Source organism: Eublepharis macularius, chromosome 1 (genome assembly GCF_028583425.1).
Source record: "Eublepharis macularius isolate TG4126 chromosome 1, MPM_Emac_v1.0, whole genome shotgun sequence".
Classification (NCBI taxonomy): domain Eukaryota; kingdom Metazoa; phylum Chordata; class Lepidosauria; order Squamata; family Eublepharidae; genus Eublepharis; species Eublepharis macularius.
Genome location: NC_072790.1, coordinates 232,861,284 through 232,880,138, shown reverse-complemented (window position 1 = coordinate 232,880,138; position 18,855 = coordinate 232,861,284). Strand labels below are relative to the sequence as shown.

Here is an 18,855-nt window from a genome sequence, read left to right as displayed (position 1 = left end):
AAAAAGCCCTGCTCGGTTCCAAGCATTTTACACTGATATTGGCCACTTACCCGGTCACGGCTGTTCTTGAGGAAGGAAACATTGGCGACAGGAAAAGAGCACAGTTCTGGTCCAGGCAAGTTACAATCTGTCCTAGAAAAAGTGAGAGGATTCCCCAAGATTACAGTCAGGTCCCCAAATCTTTGGCAGATTCCACATCTGCCCCCGCTCCCTGAACACCTCCCCAGACCCTGGTACGGTTTGTCTCACAGAGGTGATAAGACTGCATGTCAGTGGCATCATTTTGAAGTGGAAGGCAGCTTCCACTGTTTAAACAATTTCAGTCTCTGTTTGGGGAGGGGGATATTAGTGGTAGAATATATACTTTGCTTGAAGAAGGTCCCCACTTCAATTCCTGGCATTTACAGTCAAACAGGATCAGCTGATCAGTGCTTTGGAAAACCTTGACCTGAAGAACCACTGCTGGCTAGAACAGACAATACTCACTCTGTTACACTAAGGGTCTGATTTGGTATAAGGCAGTTTCATATGAGCAAATGCTCCTCCATTAAAAATTCTGAAAAATCCCATACTTCTAGAAAACATTGCTAGAGCACTGATCCTTAACAAGATAGGTTCTATGTGCAAGGATTTTTTTTTAGAGTTTTAAATAAAATAAAGATTTCAGGAGTATTCAGTTACGTGAGCCCAGACTTGCGATCTGCTGCAGCCCAGACACTAGTTTATTGCCTGGGTAAAGCCTCCAAGGCGAGTGTGCGTGCGTGCGGTGTATAGACAGAGCTGAAACCGCCATCCTCTTAGATCAAATTTTCCCATCCCCTCATAAACCCTCAATTGCATTCATAAAAATAAATTACAAAAATTAAAAAGAACTCTCATGCATGTACAACACAGGAGGAATGCGAGATTTATTGCTCTGGCATTGCTGTTTTCCAATCAGCCACCATGAGGGGGCAGGCCTCAGAGGCAAACCCAACATAGAGACGCAACAAAATTACAATAGTAAAAAAAACACCCAGAATGATGACTCGTGCAGAAGCATGATGCATTAGTTTTGGGGGGGGGGTACGCAGTTGTTCTGGCTTGAACTGAAAGTAGGGTTTTTTTGTTAAGAGTATTATTTGAGGTGTAAGGATGGAAGTATTTTCCATGAATCTCTGGAAAAATCTGGAAATTAAATCCAGAAGGGAAGCTGGGTACGTGAGTGACAGCAAAACAAAACAAAAAATCTGGAAGATTTATTTTGGTATACATTTCTGTTGGCTACATAAGAAGAGCCCACTATCAGATGCATGAAGAGCTCTCTTCAGTTAGGTGGCTTTAGATAGCAAATGAGGGAAACCCAAAGGCCATGGAATGGAAAAGGTGACATTTGTCCTGGGCCCTCGTAGCACGCCTTTACAAAATTCAAATGTATACTGGAAAAAACACAGGAGTCATTCATAGCACATGGTCATTACTGAAGTCTGCTATCAATCTTCACCTTTTTCTCCACCCGTATTTCCTACCCAAGTCACTGACCTGAACTGGTAGTGTACAGGGCTGACGTAGCTGACCGTAGGCATGTAAGAGTAGTAGAAACTGCCATACAGGAAGATGGACACCCAAAGGAGAAGCAGTAAGACACAGAGCAAAACAGCCGTCTGCAGGACTGTGCGGCGCACCCGGAGAATCAGCAGCGTTGCTACATCCTGAGCCCAAAGCAGGAAGGGGCCGGTGCTGCCCGCCATGGCACCGGCGGAAGAAGGCAACAGACCAGGATCCAGGGAAGCAAGAAATGGCCTGTAGGATGAATGCACTGGGTAACAAATGCCGTGCAATGGCACTGGGAGGAGACTGGAACGTTAACAGCAGTTTCTTATGCAACACAGGGAGGCAAGTGAAGGAGTTCGCCTTGATCCTGGCTAAGCTGCAATGAGGCAGCCTCCTACTCAGGGAAGAGACTCTGGCTCCTGGTTCGCATGCCACGCCATCTACGCCTCTTGCCTTTCTGGAGGCTGTTTATATCCATCAAGAGATACCGGACGGCCCAGAAGTCAATGACTCCAAAACATGGAAGGCAGCGGAGTCGCTTCGACTAACTTGCCAGACCCTTGGGGAATCAGACTCTCTGCAGTTTCAGCATCACCCTGGGTTGGAGGGGCCCTGGAGGAAAGAAGGGGGAAAAACCCAGCCAGGGTTAGCAGTGCTCCAAACACACATGGAAACTATAATCCAAGACACAGGTGGCTAGGAAGAGAACTGACTCAGGGATACGAAGTGAACTTAAAAGGGTGAGAAGGAAGCCTGGGGAAGGACCACAAGGGAGCAGGGAGTTATAAAGAGCTCCAGAGAAAGTTTAGAAGGGTAGGTAAGAAGCACTTCAAATTTGGGAAATGGAGCATGGCTTGCTACGGCAATGGGGGTGGAGTGACAAAAATCCCCAAATTTCTCCTGCTCTGCATTAACAGCAAAGTAAAACTAACATTCTCAGAATCTTTTTCCTATTGGGAAGGTACAGGAAACAAGTGCATCTAGCAGGTTTTTAGCCATAAAAAGGGCAAATTAGCTCCGGTACACCCTGTGACATGAAATGGCAATTAAAAAACAATTATATATAATAAGCACTTAATCCTAGCCTGGAATTTATCTCCAATTAAGAGAAAGTTTTTAAAAAGGATACATAAAGTCACAATCAAAAGGATGGAATCTGGCAGTTCTTGAGACTCTCAAAGCAAAACAACAACAGAAAAAAAGCTGGTGGGACAGGGGGAGATAATTGTGTTAGAGGGTAAGCAATGGCAAAGCAAGTGGTATTCCAGCCACCATTTGCCAGGAAGGGAAAATTTCCAATGACTACAATCCGTAAGTTAAATAAGATGTTTCAGGGCTAGTCTGTATGCACCTAGATACTAAGGAGTCAATGGGGAGGAGGGTTTGAAGAAAATTCTGGGCATACAACTTCCAGCTTCAAGTTGGGATAAAGAGCCAGGGCACTTGGGGAGAGGCTCCAGCCACTATTATGGGAAAGAGATAGGACAGTTAAAAGGAGCCCAGACACTAAAACTGCAACCCCAGAGAGATGAAGGGGAGAAAGTTAAAACTTTTGAGAAGTCAGCTACAACTTGGGGTGGGGGCTTAAAAAAAAACACCTACATATATAACAGGAATTTACCAGGGGAAGGATAAAAAGCAAAGCTAAAAACCGTGACGGGGAGAAGGGAAAGGAAAAAGAAAAAGCAAGAATAACCTCCAAAGATGGGGACCAGTCACCGGGAGGGGGAGTAACTGGGAGGCAGAAGGAATCCAAATTCTAGCTGAATTTGGGGATTAAAAACCCGGGCTACTTGGAGTCTAGCCACAACTTTTGGGGTGGGAGGAAGGAAAGAGTAGGCGAGATTCCCGGACGACTGGGTTCCGTACACAGCCAGGTGGGTACAAAGCAAGGACAAGAATTGCAGTCACAAAAAGAGAGACGGGAATAAGTTAGGAGGTGGGACGCCTGGGTCTCAAGGGAGGCAAGGATGGAGCGCCAGGATGCCGGGGTCCCAGCCACAGGGAAAGAATAAGGGTTAAACCACCTGAGTCCTTTCCAGCTGCGACTTGCCTAACGCCTCCTCCTGTCTGTTGCTCCCCTCCCCTTCTTGTGCCTCTCCAAAATCGGCCTCTTCCGGGTTTAGCTCCGCCCCTACAACGCCTGAGAACGGGCGGGGGAGGAGAAGGCGGGTCTTCCTCGCTTTCTCTTTTCTGAAAAAGGCCCCCTGCGGCGAGCATCTTCCCAATCACGTGGTCGGAGGGAGGCCGAGAGATGCAGCTAAGGCCTACATGTCGTTTCCATGGCAACAGCAACAGGCGCGCAGGGAAGGGAGCACCTTCCTCCCCCAAATTGCATTCGAACTAGGACTCCTGGGTTCTCTCTTAACACAAAGGGGGGGGGGGAGCTCTCTGTGGAAAGGGTGAGGGGGAATGTTGCCAGCCTCCAGGTGGGGACTGGAGATCTCCAGGAATTACAACTGACTCCCCCACCTTCCAGGTCACAGAAATCAGGTTCAGTGGAGAAAATGGCTGCTGGTAGATGGCATTAGAGCCCTCTCCAAACCCCTTCTTAATAATGCTCCATTCCCCAGATCTCCAGGCATTTCCCAAGCTTGAGCTGGCAACGCTAGTTGCATTTTATTGTTGGTGAAGAAAATGCCAGGAACAGCTAGATTGCCTTCCAGAAGGAGAGCTCTGTTGGCCTGTCTTTCTAGCACAATTCAATCCTGGCCTCCCTTGAGTCTTGGAAAGCAGGCATACATTTAAGCATATATCTTCACAACAACCCTGCGAGGTAGGCTAGGGCCAAGAGAATATGGCTTGTCTAAGGTTTCATAACAAGCTCAATTTATTCATTTCCAGACTGCAACAAGCAGATAAGGTGGATAGAGAGATTTCTCAAATTGCACTGTAGGGTTCCCCCCATTCCCTCCACTCTTTGTTTTTGATTTTGGTTATCAGAGTTATTCAAGACACTTCCAAAGTCTATACCATATAACAACCTCATTGTACTGCTGAGAAAGTGTTTGCTTGCTGTAACTAGAAAAAGGGGGGTTGCACCTTGGTCAGGAAGGATTGTGTTGTATGCCTCATTGATTCCCCAATGTCATCCAAATGACAACTGTAAAAAGAGGGAGGGCATCTTGGATGGGGGCTCTCTGATGTCATCTGTGTGAAAGATTAGCTAACTCCTCCCCTTTTTTCTGAACAGGTAACACATGCACAGCTGCAAAACGGTGGTTGATGTACTGCAAGATGTTCTGTAATAGGTAATTACACAGTATCTCCTGTGAGTAACCCTTTTTTCCCAAGCAGGTTACACATGTGTACTTATGAACCTGCACATTGAGTTACTACACACTACTCTTGTGTGAAAAGATCCTCATATGAGTTAGGAGAAATAAGTTAGGAGAAATAAAAGGGACTAGAAATCCAACCATATATTGTTTAGCAACAAATGGTGCAAATTCTTAAGTGCACACAATAAAAATTAGAATGAGGCAACAGAGGAACCACCTGCAGTTTTAATTATTAGCTCTTAGATCTGAAGGTGTGTAGCAAAACTTACTTGAGGAAAAACAACTAAGCTTTTAACTACTGTGGTGATGGGCAAATCTTGCAAACTAGGTTAGCACAGTTGCTGCTGGGATAGATGACAAAGTGGATAGATAAGGCTGGAAAGGTGTGGCTAAGTAGAAATACAGGTACTGCTGGGATAGAAGTATTTTACAAGCCATTACTAATCTTAGCAAACCCCTGCTTGTGGCTGGCTGAGAATATATCACCACAATAAGTCTACACAGGTATCACTAGGCACTGCAATTGCCCTTAAGGTCAAGTACATTTCCACAAATCAACTTGTGAAATATCTGGGGAAATGATGAGGAAAACAGTGAGCTGGGAAGAATGTCATCTGGATTGTGAAAACAGCGTTACAATAGCAAGGAAAAAAACCCTCCTAGGGAATGACATGTAGTCATCTGACATGTCTGAAACAGAACTCAAGGATGAAGTGAGGGAAGGATGAGTATGTTACATCACAATGATCCCACCATGGTGCCCACCAGTGTTTTCCTGATGCCCATTTGTTCCTCAAAGCATCTCTTCCCCAAAGCAAAGAACTACAGCTTGGGAAATTCCTGGAGATTTAAGGTGGTGCCTAGAGAAGGTGGGTTTCATGGAGGGGAGGAAACTCAGAAAGGATGCCATGTCATAGAATTCCCCCTCCAAAACTGCCACTTCAGGTAACTGATCTCTAACCTGAAGATTGAATTGGATGGTCTAGCTGTTTTGCTGCTACAAACTAACACGGCAAACTCCTTTGAAGCCTCACACAAGCCAACTGACCCCCACACCAAAAGGAGATGTTTACATTTACTAGCAAAGGAATGTTTTGGTTGCATCCTCCCTCTCCCCCCCTAATTGCATCTTCTCTCTCCTCCCCTCCTCCCCCCTCCTCTTCTATGTTTGACCAGTTTCTGTACCATACATCTGACGAAGAGAACTTGATTCTCGAAAGCTTATGCTACAATAAAATTGGTTAGTCTTAAAGGTGCTACTGGACTCTTTCTGAAGTTTGATTGTAATTCTGGGAGAACTCCAGCCCCTACATCTTGAGGTTGGTAACCCTACTAGGAAGATGCTTAGCTTGGAACTTTCCAGCAATTTGTGATTCCCCCTGCCCCATGGCAGCTATTTTGTGACCGGTCCCACCCTTTATGACAGATGTTTTGTGGTGGTACCCACCACTCATTCTTCAAATCACAAAATGACCACAGACTCACTAAAACTGGGGATCCCTGCCTGGCCAGAATCCAGTAGAAGGCCAGCCCAGATTGCAAACCCATCACCATAATGTGATCTATATATGTCATTTCAAAAATAAAACATTTTTCTTCCATGATTCATGAGATCAGGGCCAGCAAATCCATTATTTATTTGTTTATTTAGTATATTTCTTCTAAGGAGCTCAAGATTGTATACATTATTCTCTTCCATTTTATCCTAACAAGCCTGTGAGGTAGGTTTGACTAAGAGAGAATGACTAACCCAAGGTCACCTAGTGAGCTTCATTGGCAATGTGAGGATTTGAACATGGATCCCAAATTCTAGTCCAGCACTGTAACTACTACACCATTGCCTCCTTCCACATCACTGCCAGCTGGGCCAAAACCAGGCACAGGACCTTGACTTGGACCCAACTGACAGCAGTGCAGGTCTAGCGGCTAATGTACCTATCTAGTGCATTTTTATCCTTTTCTATCAAGGAACACGCCGGGGGACATACTTATTTATGTCATTTATAGTCCACCTTTCTCACTGAGACTCAAGGCGGATTACATAGTGTGAGATTAGTACAATCAATATCAAGGACATTTCTATACAGTGTCAAGGACATTTCCATAAACAATGTTATAGGATTTTACAAAGACATAGCATTAGCAAGGATCCAATACAGAGTTGAAAAATGCTGAAACAGAACATAATCAATTCTAGGACTGATATTAGACAACATGAAGCACGAGTAGTATACAGGAGTACATATTCAAAGCAACAGATAATATGCAAGGCAACATAGTGGTGAAGTCTATGGTCCCTAACTCATTAGCAAAACATCTGAGATCCCTTCCCTACAATACCACCCTCCTATCTGAGTAAAAAGCCTTTTTGAATAATTCGTTTTTGCATTGTTTTCAGAAAGCCAGGAGAGTGGGGGCTCTCCTGACCTCCTCAGGCAGGCCGTTCCACAGGGTAGGGGCCACCACAGAGGAAGCTCATGTACAGGCTGCTGTTGATTTTGCCCATGTGCAGGCTGGCATCTGCAAGAGACCTTGTTCAGATGGGTGAAGCTGCCATGGAGGGACATAGGGAGGAAGGCAGTACTGTAGGTATGCCAGGCCAAGGCCATGAAGAGCTTTGTATGTAATAACCAATCTTCCTCATTTTATCTTCACACCAATCCTGTGAGGTAGGTTAGGTTGAGTGATTGGCCCAAGTTTCCCCAGGCAGCTTCATGGCAGAATGAGGATTTGAACCCTGGACCCCCAAATCCAGCTTTACCACACTTTACCCCACAGTGGTTCCCACACAGTGTGGGAGGAAGCTGAGCCCCTCCAGAGCATCAGCTCTGCCCCACCCATAGCACTGATGAGATTGTAGGGATGGGATCACCAGACAGGGTGCAAGCAAATTACAAGTTTGCACTACGCCCACAGAGGTGATTCTCGGGCCCTTGTTCAAATCACAACAGAGCTGTTGCTGCCCCCTCCCTCCATTTTAACAGACAGAAGTAGGCACCTGCTTCCCCCCTCAGTTGCTCTTCAACATCATAGGTATCAGTGCCATTGCAGAAAAGACTGTGAGGTTTTGGTGCCTGGGCTTATCTCAGGTTCTCCTTCCTTTGTACCAGGGCTTTTTTTCAGCCGGAACGCAGTGGAACGGAGTTCCGGAACCTCTTGAAAATGGTCACGTGGCTGGTGGCCCTGCCCCCTGATCTTCAGACAGAGGGGAGTTTAGATTGCAATCTAAACTCCCCCCCTGTCTGGAGATCAGGGGGCGGGGCCACCAGCCACGTGACCATTTTCTCAAAGGGCAACCCAATGAGTTCCACCGCCTCTTTTCCCAGAAAAAAAGCCCTACTTCGTACCATAAGCAAATGGCACAGCAGCATCTAGGAGAGTGGTTTCCTTCTTAGGTCTATCTACAAATACTGTGTTGGAAACAGTTGTTTTGGTGAGGTTACTGGACTCAAGTAAAGGTTCTATCACATACATTCTCTGTGGTGGCCCCCACCTTATACCTGAAAAAAAAACCAGGAAAGCTCCCACTCTCCTGGCTTTCTGCAAACTGTGCAAAACCGAATTGTTCAGGAGGGCTTTCTTAAACAGGGTGATGGGGCCGTGCTATAAGGAAATGGTTCAAGGGGATGCTTCGAAAAAGTGATTGGGACTATATCACTACTATGTATTGCCTGTTACTGTCATTACTTATATAATGTCAAATCGCTTATGTTTTGTTCAACATGGTTTCAGCAGCTTACAGAATTGCAGGCACAAAAGGCCCCTGCCTCAAAATGCTTATAGTCTCTATCTAGCACTTCTTTGTTCTCCAAGAAGCTTGGGGCAGCGTACCCGTTTCTACCTTCCCCATTTTATCCACAAAGCAATACTGTAAGATATAATGGGTTGAGAGAATGCAGACACAGCAGCAAAAGGTTACCCAGCAAACATGGAATCCATTCTAACCCTTTGTAAACCGCTCTGAGTGGGCGTAAAGTTGTCTTGAAGGATGGCATTTAAATCAAACGTTGTTGTTGTTATGTTTGCCCTTTAGTGTATCTGTGTGCAATATTGGGTGGTGGGGTAGAACTGCCCTGCCTTACAAAGCTGTTACCAGAAGATAATGTCTGTGAAGCTCTTTGAATCCTGAAAGTGATAAAAATTTACTATCATCAATATATCTAACATGGCCCCAGCTGAGGATACTTAAATCCAAAGACTGGAGCCATGGACAGATCTTTCTACATACCTGGGAAAAGCCCCAAGTTTTCAGAAAAAAAATCTGAAATCTAAAAATAAACTAAAAAAAATTGGTTGCAGAGGAGTTAGCAGTGTTAGTCTGTAGTAGCAAATTAGTAAAGGGTCTAGTAGCATCTTTAAGACTAATCAACTTTATTGCAGCATAAGCTTTCAAGAGCCACAGCTCTCTTCATCACATGCATCCGATGAAGAGAGCTGTGGCTCTCGAAAGCTTATGCTACAATCAAGTTGGTTAGTCTTAAAGGTGCTACTAGACTCTTTACTATTTAAAAATTAGTGATGAGGTGTTTTTTTAACTATCCAGATCTTGGAAGCTAAGTGGGGTCAGCCTTGGTTAGTAATTGGATGGGAGACCAACAACAAAGACCAGGGCTGCAGAGGCAGGCAATGGCAAACAACCTTGCTATCTCTTGCTATAAAAACCCCACCAGGGGTCGCTGTAAGTCAGCTATGACTTGATGGCACTCTCTACCACCACCAAAATGATAAAAGCAGCGCCTGTAGCTTTAAAAAATTAATGCCTTCAGTTGCCATTACTGGACTACCTCAACAGTGATGCCAGCCTTCAAGCCTTAGTTTCTGTTAGTAAAAGGCAGGGGGAGGGGGCAGGCTCATTTCCAGGGCTATTTTGGCCTTTAAGGGAGGACTCATTGAGGCCAAGGCTGCCAACAGCCTCTGGGCTACTTGCTATTACATGACTTATTCAGGCCCAGCTGCTTGCTATTGTTGAACAGCAGTCAAAAGCCAGTGTGCTGAGGTGATTAGTTTCAGATTAGAATCTGGGAGACCCAGGTTCAAATCCCCAGTCTGCTGTGGAAGCTCACTGGGTAACTTTGGGCCAGTCACACATTCTCAGCTTAACCTACCTCACTGGGTTGTTTTGAGGCTAAAGTACAGGAGAGGAGCATGATTCGAGTCCCCATTGTGAAGAAATGCAGGGTATAAATGAAGTCAATTACAAACATAACTGTAGATGGGGAGGAGATAAAAGCTTGGTTGGTAGCTAGTTAGGAAGGAGAGAAAGAAGCAGGGAAAATTAAGGATATAGGAGCTTCCATGAAAAGAGAAAGAGGAAGTGGTGTGGGGAATACCCAGGTAAGTAAGTGGGTACTTGCAGGTTCCCCACTGTGCAACTGGGCCTGGCAACAAACATCACATGACTCAGCCTGATAGGGTTACCAGCCTCCAGGTGGTGGCTGGAGATCTCCCAGAATTTCAACTGATCTCCAGGCCACAAAAATTAGTTCCCCTGGAGAAAATGGCTGCTTTGGAGGATAGACTCTATGGCATTATACCCCATTGAGGCCCCTCCCCTCCCAAAACTCCACTCTTTCCAGGTTCTACCCCCCAAATCTCCAGGAATTTCCCAACCTGCACCTGGCAACCCTACTCAGCCATAGTTTTCCTTGGTAGAGGTTGCCAGGGAGAGGGAAGGAAGGAAAGTTGAAGAAGGGGCAAGATAAAGATAGGTTGGCAGGTGGAGTGGAAGAATGAAACAGGAAAAGAGGAGAGCCTATAGGTGTTTGAGGGAAGGGAGAGAGGAAATAGTGATGGAGGGGGAAATGAGATTGCTTCCCCCCTCCCCTGCCCCAGGTCCTTGCAGCCCTTTCACTTGTTTCTTACTATTAGAGGCTAAGGGCTTCTTTTATTCTCCTAAAACCAGGACACCTGCTTCCAAGTTGCAAAGAATGCTTCGTCACCTGGAACTGAAAAAGCAGCTCTCAAATCCAATTTTTTCCATTTCTGTGCAAACAACACCCGTGCAGATACACAGAATACCACAAACTGCAACATGCCACGAGAAAGGAAGTCGTTCAGGGCACTGATGTCCATCTGGAAGGAGGGAAAAAAAGTGGATAGTGCTTTGATGTCAGATTTCCAAATGAAAGGGAGATGCAGGCACTGTACACTGCAGCTCTCATGCGCTCATACCACTACCTACAAAGGGGGGGGGGCAGGCCCCCCTAAACCCCTTTCTTAGATATATTCTTCCCAAACTACTGCTTACTTCTCAGTCTCCCCAGTTTAGAGAGTGCTCCACATGGCAATCAGACCCTTTCAGTCTGGAAAAGGGGCTGCTTTTTCAAAGAAGCCCGACTGGGTGTGGGCATCTGCATCACCCCCTCCCCTTGCCACAGACATGGTTTGTTCCCAGCCTTAAGTGGCTTGTAGCATCCTCAAGGTACCGGTCCATCAAATTAAGCTCCATCCTGGAAGAGGTGGGGAGACACCAGTGTGGAGTCATCTAAGTGTCGGGAGGGGAGAGAACAGCAGCCAAGACACTGAGAAAACATTCCCCCCCTTCCTCTACCAACCAGGCAAGTGGAAGAGTCTCCCACCAGCCAGATCATCACCCAAGACTGAAACCTGAATTTTTCTCCATCTCTTCATTTCCAGCAGGAATCATCAAAAGAGGTCAGTGCCTTAAGAGTAGAAGACTCATTAATTGGTGCAATTATCTGGCAAATGGAGACTCTTCTGGGCAGAGACCTAAAAAGATGCCAAGGGCAGACAGAAGGAATGGGGGTGATGGTGAAGTAAGCAGTAGTGGCCTTGCGTTTCTCACCAGAGCAGAGTAGGAATTTCAGATTTCCTGGCTTGTGAATGGAGATGGGGGAAAGCAGAAGGTAACTGGGAAAGGCTTTTAAGCAGTGATTTCTCCCTACCAGCTATATCAGGGGTGGGGTAGGAATACAGAAATGAGTGCATGTGTAAAATAACTGGTATACTGCTATTCTGTCTTCAGATGACAGGCTTTGGGACTGTCATGATGTCTGCTTTCTAACATCCCCCTCCCTTACCCAATGGATTTTCTACTTCTTCATTTTGCACCTGCATTGAAAGGAACGTGGCATTCAGGAGGGAGATGGGTGGGGCAGGAAAATTTGGTACTGCCTAGGTACATCTCCAGAGATGGGTGCTTCTCCTTGAGGGAAGGGGTTATAAAGCATGAAAAAAGGCCCCAGCCTTTTTGTCTAGAAAGAAAATCCCTAGTGGAGCTAATTAAGCCTCACCCCACACGACGTTAATTGAATACGCTATTGTTGACAGCACAGGAACCAAGGCCCAAAAATAAAAATCTTAAAGGCGGGGTTGAGAGAGAGTACAGGATGATAGAATAGTCTTAGGGGGAATGGCTTAAAGAGAAGAAAAATGTCTTGCCTCTATTAGTTCACCCTGCAGGAAATATTTCATGGCATTCTTCATCACAATTCCCTTGCAAGATTGAACTTCATCACTCTCCATTTTGCAGTCTGTGTAGGTGGGCTAATTTTTAAACGCGGGACTGCTGGGGTTTTAACAAATTTGTCAGCCACGTCCTGAGCCATGGAATCCTTCCTCCCTAGTGGTGTGTGGAAAAACACTCTGGCCATGCCCAGAAACACTCTTTTCATTTATTACTTCTGTGTCCCCATGTATCTTTAAAAAACATTCCAGTATAAATCAGGGATGCACCCCTCCCCAGTCTGCTGTGCTCTGAGGTAAAGTTTGGATTTTGGCTAATGTTCATTTTGCACATAGCTCTAGTGCGTAGGTTGTACATGTGATGGGACAGGCAGAGCAGGGAACCTCAGGGTCATGTACACACACCCTGCCACATGTGTGGAACTTTCAGTGTGAACAGGGGCCTATACTGCAATTCTAAGAACATTTACCAGAGAGTCAACCCTGTTGAACTTAGCGGGATTTACATTTGACTATACATGCTTAGCCCTATACTGTGTACACTAAAGGCAATGAACAGAGTTGGCACAGTGGTCTTTGACGAGAGTTTGAATCCCTGTTCATGTGGGTATCAGTGGCTGACCTGGACCAGGTGTGTGCATACACTCAGACTAACCTGTATAGTATTGTCGAAGGCTTTCACGGCCGGAGAACGATGGTTGTTGTGGGTTTTCCGGGCTGTATTGCCGTGGTCTTGGCATTGTAGTTCCTGACGTTTCGCCAGCAGCTGTGGCTGGCATCTTCAGAGGTGTAGCACCAAAAGACAGAGATCGGTCTTTTGACACTGACACTGAGAGATCTCTGTCTTTTGGTGCTACACCTCTGAAGATGCCAGCCACAGCTGCTGGCGAAACGTCAGGAACTACAATGCCAAGACCACGGCAATACAGCCCGGAAAACCCACAACAACTAACCTGTATAGTGTTTAACTGCTAAACTATGACCAGGGAGCTCTCACTTCAATCCTTCAGTGAGCCATGAAGCAACAAGTGACCTTGAACGGTCACTTTCTCTCAGGCTAACCTCACAGGGTTGTTGTGAAAATAAAAGGAGAGGGGGAAATCATGTATGCTGCTCAAAGCTGTTATGAGTGTTATGATGGAGTTATGAGAAGGGGGGGTCTGTTAAAATATCTGCCAATCTCGGTTGTACCAGGGGGTTGGTACAACCGAGATTGGTACGATTATCTTCCATTTTTTGAGGAGAGGCACCTGTAAAGCTCCCTTCTCCCAGAAACCCTTTACCCCAATCCCAATTTTGGGGGGGGGGCGGGGCTGTTGTTCATTGGGATTACTCTGCACATGTTCAAAGGCAGTTCCATCTTAATTATTACAATTTCTGGCATCCTGGTCCAACGGAGCCTGAACTCTGTTTAAAAGATTGGGACTGGTAAAGCAGCAGGAGACGATATACATCCTCCTAAGGGTGCATACAGGGCTTGCATTCATGGCGGAAAGCCTAGTTTCTACCTTACGCTCCTGTTAAAACCAGATGATAGTAAAATGTAGTAATACAGTAGTTTGCATCCCCTCTTCAAACCTGTGTCAGTTAACAACCTTTTAACATTTATATGATCTATTTATTAATTTATCCCTGCTTTTTCTCCTCGGATCCAAAGGGGCTTATATTAATCTCCCTTTGTGCATTTTATCTTTACATCAACCCTGTGAAGTAGGTTAGGCAGACAGAATGAGTGGCCCAAAAGAGAGAGAGCTGCCCAGGGAGCTTCCGTGGCAGAATCCCAGTCTCCGAGATCCACACCTGACACTATAACCTCTACACGATGCTGGGTCTCAATCACTCATAACCATTCAGAGAGGAACTGTTATCACCTGAAGCATCCTATGAAGATATGTGCATTGGGTGGGGCAGCTTAGAGCACGGTGTCCTTCAACATGGGTTTGGTAAGGTCACATCATTTAGGGCAAGAGTTGCCCTAGTGGCCTAAGCCAAAAGTCGAAATAGTCCAGCATCCTGTTTTCAAGTGTGGCCAACCAGGTGCCTTGCCTCCAGGAAGCCAAACACTTCCTCTTTGTACTTCCCCAGCATTTGGTATCAGAAGATTTTTGTGTCTTAGCACAGAGCTTCCATTTCACTATCATAGCTCAGAGATCAACCCTAAACCTTTGTAGTGTTTAAATTCTCATCTTGGAAATGATGCCCAGGGGCCCTTGAAATACATTTTAAAAAACAAACAAAGAAACAAAGATAGCCAGATGTATTGTCGAAGGCTTTCACGGCCGGAGAACGATGGTTGTTGTGGGTTTTCCGGGCTGTATTGCCGTGGTCTTGGCATTGTAGTTCCTGACGTTTCGCCAGCAGCTGTGGCTGGCATCTTCAGAGGTGTAGCACCAAAAGACAGAGATCTCTCAGAGATCTCTGTCTTTTGGTGCTACACCTCTGAAGATGCCAGCCACAGCTGCTGGCGAAACGTCAGGAACTACAATGCCAAGACCACGGCAATACAGCCCGGAAAACCCACAACAACCAAAGATAGCCAGCTAAAAGCAACTCTTAATTTCATACAATGAAAAACTAATCACAATTTTAAAATGCTGAATCTGTTTGCGTAAGACTCTACATATTGCCTTACTGTGTCAAAAAGCGCAGAAGAGGGCAACCAAGATGATTAAGGGGAAAGGCTACGGTTATAAGGAAAGGCAAAAGAGACTTGGACTTTTCAGTTACAAAAAAGACAACTAACAAGGGACATGTTTGTAAAATTATGCATGGGGTGGAGAAAGAGGACAGAGAGCACCGTTTCTCCCTCCCCCATAATACTAGGACTAAACAACACTCAATGAAGTTGATGGCCGTAGATTCAGGATGGATAAAAGGAAATACATTTTCACTAAATGGGTAATTAAATTGTGGAATTCATTGCCTGTGGAGATAGTGATGGCCACGGGCATAACTTTAAAAGGGGATTGGACAGATTCATGGAGAAGTCCATCAATGGCCACAGTGACTAAAGTGAACCTCCACATTCAGAGACAGTCAGCTTCTGAATACCACTGCTTGCAGGCAACATCAGACGAGGGCTTTGTTCATCTGCCAGAGCAACTGGGTGGCTGCAGATGAAACAAGATGCTGAATTAGATGGACCGCTGGCCTGATCCAGTGGGGCTCTTTAGTTCTTATCCCATTTCCACCAGTAGCCAGTCAGGTACTTCCAGGGAGCTCTGGAAAAAGGCATGAAGGAAACACCTATCCCTATTGGTTGTCCCCTGTAATTGGCATCCAAAGGTAGACTGCCTCTGAACATGCACATTTCATTTGGCTATCATAGCTAAGCCATTAAGCGCCTTTTTCATAAATGTCTAACCCTTTTTAAAAAATGGCAGCCACAGGTTCTTTCACCCCGCCCCATTTCCCACCTTGTGCCCTTCACAGCATCGCCATGAAGGGCGAGACCCCTGTCAACAGCACCATGAGCATCGGGCAGGCCCGAAAGATGGTGGAGCAGTTGAAGATCGAGGCCAGTATGTGCAGGATAAAGGTATGAAAGGGAAGGGGGGAGAGGAGGCAAGGATGGCAGGTGGCTACATTCCTTATCAGGGGTGGAAGGCCCAGGAACACCACACACTGCAAACCGCTTACCACCTGGGGGCTCAGAAACACCACTGACTTCAGGGCTGCCTACATGTCAACTATTGCTAACAGGCTTGCAATCTTAACTGGTTTCTTTGCACTTCCTGGCAAGCACAGCAGTTTATGGATTACATAGAACCTCCAATGTTTTAAGATTTAACAAGATTAGTCTTCCCTGAAAATGGGAAGCCAGAGCCCCATGTCATTCCTGGCGGGGAATTTGATCCTGTTCTTTCAAAAAGGCAAACAAAACATTCTTTTTCTAATATTTTGATAATTAGGGTGTTTTTCTCCCCAAAACTGTTATTCTGCTGTACTTCCACTGATTAGGGTTTTGGTTTTTTTTGTCTCATTCATATTTTAAGTTCTGAGTTTGGTAAAGTGCCTTGCAAATTCTTTTATTGAAAAGCAATACAGAATCATGTCCTTAAGTTATCTGTCAAAGGTTGGAAGGTATGGAGTAGGGTTGCCAACCTGCAGGTGGGATCTGGAGTTCTCCTGGAATTACAACAGATCTCCAGACTACAGCGAGAAATTACAGTGGCTGTTTCTGAGGGTGAACTCTATGGTATCATAACCCCACTACACTTCTTCCTGTTCCCAAACTCTGTCCTCCCCAGGTTCCCCCCCCCAAATCTCTAGGAATTTTGCAGGCCAGATTTGGCAACCCTAGTATGGAGTCTTGCTTTATAATTTAAACACACACAAGCGCATCAATGTGGTTTTAAAAGGGGAAGGGTGTGCCCATACAGAAGCCAGCCCATCCCTGATACATTTAGCATGTCACCATTCTTAAAGTAAACCAGTTTCAGTCTTGCTTAACTGTCATGACTCTTAGCCCAAATATTGCTTCATTCTGCAAGAAGCTAGGACTTTTACACAACTTCTACTACTACAATTCCCAGAATTCCCTTAGGCACACTAGGATTGCTAAACAAGCTAGAACATTTTCTTAACGACTATCCGGCTCTTGTGCAAAAAACGTGCAGCTGCTACACATTTGTAGAAGAGGGGTCCAAAAAGCCATTCTCACACCAGGCAGCACTCGCCAAAAACTGCTCCCATAGAAATGCATTTCAAAAACATCAGCGCTCAGAACAAGGTTTTTGGAGGGGAGGACAGAAGATGGCTCGCTGTCTGGTAATCAGCGAGTTGTACAGATGCGCCCTCATGTGGCAAGAGTTGGTTTTTATCATACCCAAACTAATTTCAGGTGGGTAGCCGTGTTGGTCTGTAGTAGAAGAGCAAGATTCGGGTTCAGTAGCACCTTAAAAGACCAACTGGATTTCTAGAGTATGAGCTTTTGAGAGTCATAGCTGACAAAGGGAGCTGACTCTCAAAAGCTCATACCCTGGGAAACTGGTTTTTAAGGTTCTACTGGATCAGAGCCTTGCTCTCCAAACTAATCTGCAACTCTAAACGTCAGCAGATTCTTTTGAGGAATGTTGGCAGTTCGGAATCCCCAAAAGGTGTTCTCCTCCCGAGAAGGATGCAGTACGTATCTTTTTCTCACAAGTTCTTCTTTACAAAATCCATGAGTAGTGCAACACTTGACGTTCTAGAAGCAGTGTTCTAGGTTACGGCATACCTGGTGTGGATTGGGCCCTTCTCAAAAGTTAGCCCAGAGGGATGAAGAGGCAAGGCATGCCGAGCAAGGCTGCAGAAGGCACAGGTGCTTCTGTGCACATAACAAGGGTACTGTTGTGCAGCGGCTGGGAACTCCAGAGCCTCTCTAGACCAGGGTGGTGGCTAGTGATACCATGACCGGGGGGACCCAGGTTCAAAATCCAACTCAGGCGTGAAAAGCACAGGGCATGAGTGTAGGACAGCTGCTCTCTTATCCTAATATGCCTCACAGGGTTGTTGTGAGGATAAAACAGACAAGGGGAACACTGCCCTCAACTCATTGGAGGAAGGGTAGGATTAGAATAATGCAACTTCCTGTACAACATGCAATAAAAGGCAAAAAATGCACTGAGATCTCTATAATAACGATCACTGCTAGCTGGATGCAGTTAGGGTGGGACCCCCAGAAATCTGCTGACCGAACCGAAACGTCATGCCCTCACCTTCCCCGTCATAGAATCATAGTATTGAAAGGGATCTCCAGGGTCATCTAATCCACCCCCCCACTGCAGGAAATTCACAACTACCTCCATTAGAAGAAACCCCGTAGTTGTATACCACATCACTAAAGTGGTGGGACATGATGAACTGAAGCATTGTCTTGTGTGTTAAACATACCTAAAAAAGAGGAAGAGGCTGCTCTTTTCCGCAGCTGGGTCCACCCGACAGTCCTGGGAGTTCTCAAGTCTCTCTCCTCCTCTTTGCTTCCAGGTATCCAAGGCAGCGGCCGACCTGATGACTTACTGCGATGCTCATGCCTGTGAGGACCCCCTCATCACTCCCGTGCCCACCTCGGAAAACCCCTTCCGGGAGAAGAAATTCTTCTGTGCCCTGCTCTGAGCTACACCTGCCCCTATCGGCACCTGGTGCCCAGTGGGCATCTGGGCCGCTCCCCTTTCCCCCTCTCCCTGGACATCCTCAGCACCAAATCAGGGTGGGATTAGGGTTGTGGAAACACGTGGCATCTTGGAAACCGTGAATGCCTCTTGGCAGGGGGTGGAGGGCTGGCACTCGTCTCCTCTTGCAGCCGCCCCGTCGGTGGCAAATGTTTCGCCACGCACTCTGATCGAGCACAATGATCCTGTAATGATTCTGTAAGTGACAGCACCCTGCCCTCCTAAGAAAGGAAAGCCCCTGCTAAGCTGAGCATAACGGCAGGCACACTCCTGGGGCGGGGGTCCTATATACCAATTGCAAACCCAGCAATTCAACTATGACATGAGCCTGGCCCCCCTACCAGCCTTCAATCTCTCCTTCAACTGAGTTAGCTCCGAATCAGAGGTGCTGAAGCTGTCTCCTCCCTGCCCCCCCCCCCCGCTCCATAATGCCCAGGGAAGGGTTCAGGCAATCTCAGCTCCAG

At 46.2% G+C, this 18,855-nt stretch overlaps 2 protein-coding genes across 3 annotated transcripts in view; one reads left to right on the top strand and one right to left on the bottom strand.

The window, feature by feature from the left end:
* Positions 1-3,644, bottom strand: part of BSCL2 (BSCL2 lipid droplet biogenesis associated, seipin) — a 29,243-nt gene extending 25,599 nt beyond the window's left edge. For both annotated transcript variants that reach the window (XM_054992769.1, XM_054992777.1), the window contains exons 1-3: positions 3,561-3,644; positions 1,522-2,145; positions 51-132 (exon numbers count right to left, since the gene is read on the bottom strand). In XM_054992769.1, the coding sequence (XP_054848744.1) occupies positions 51-132; positions 1,522-1,730 (291 nt within the window). In that variant the 5' untranslated portion in view covers positions 1,731-2,145; positions 3,561-3,644. The remainder of the gene's footprint in view (positions 1-50; positions 133-1,521; positions 2,146-3,560) is intronic.
* Positions 3,645-11,377: 7,733 nt separating this feature from the next.
* On the top strand, positions 11,378-18,623 carry GNG3 (G protein subunit gamma 3). The gene is made up of 3 exons (XM_054988557.1): positions 11,378-11,468; positions 15,672-15,777; positions 18,207-18,623. The coding sequence occupies exons 2-3, from the start codon at positions 15,679-15,681 to the stop codon at positions 18,333-18,335; spliced, it is 228 nt and encodes a 75-aa protein (XP_054844532.1). The 5' UTR covers positions 11,378-11,468; positions 15,672-15,678; the 3' UTR covers positions 18,336-18,623.
* Positions 18,624-18,855: the final 232 nt, after the last annotated feature.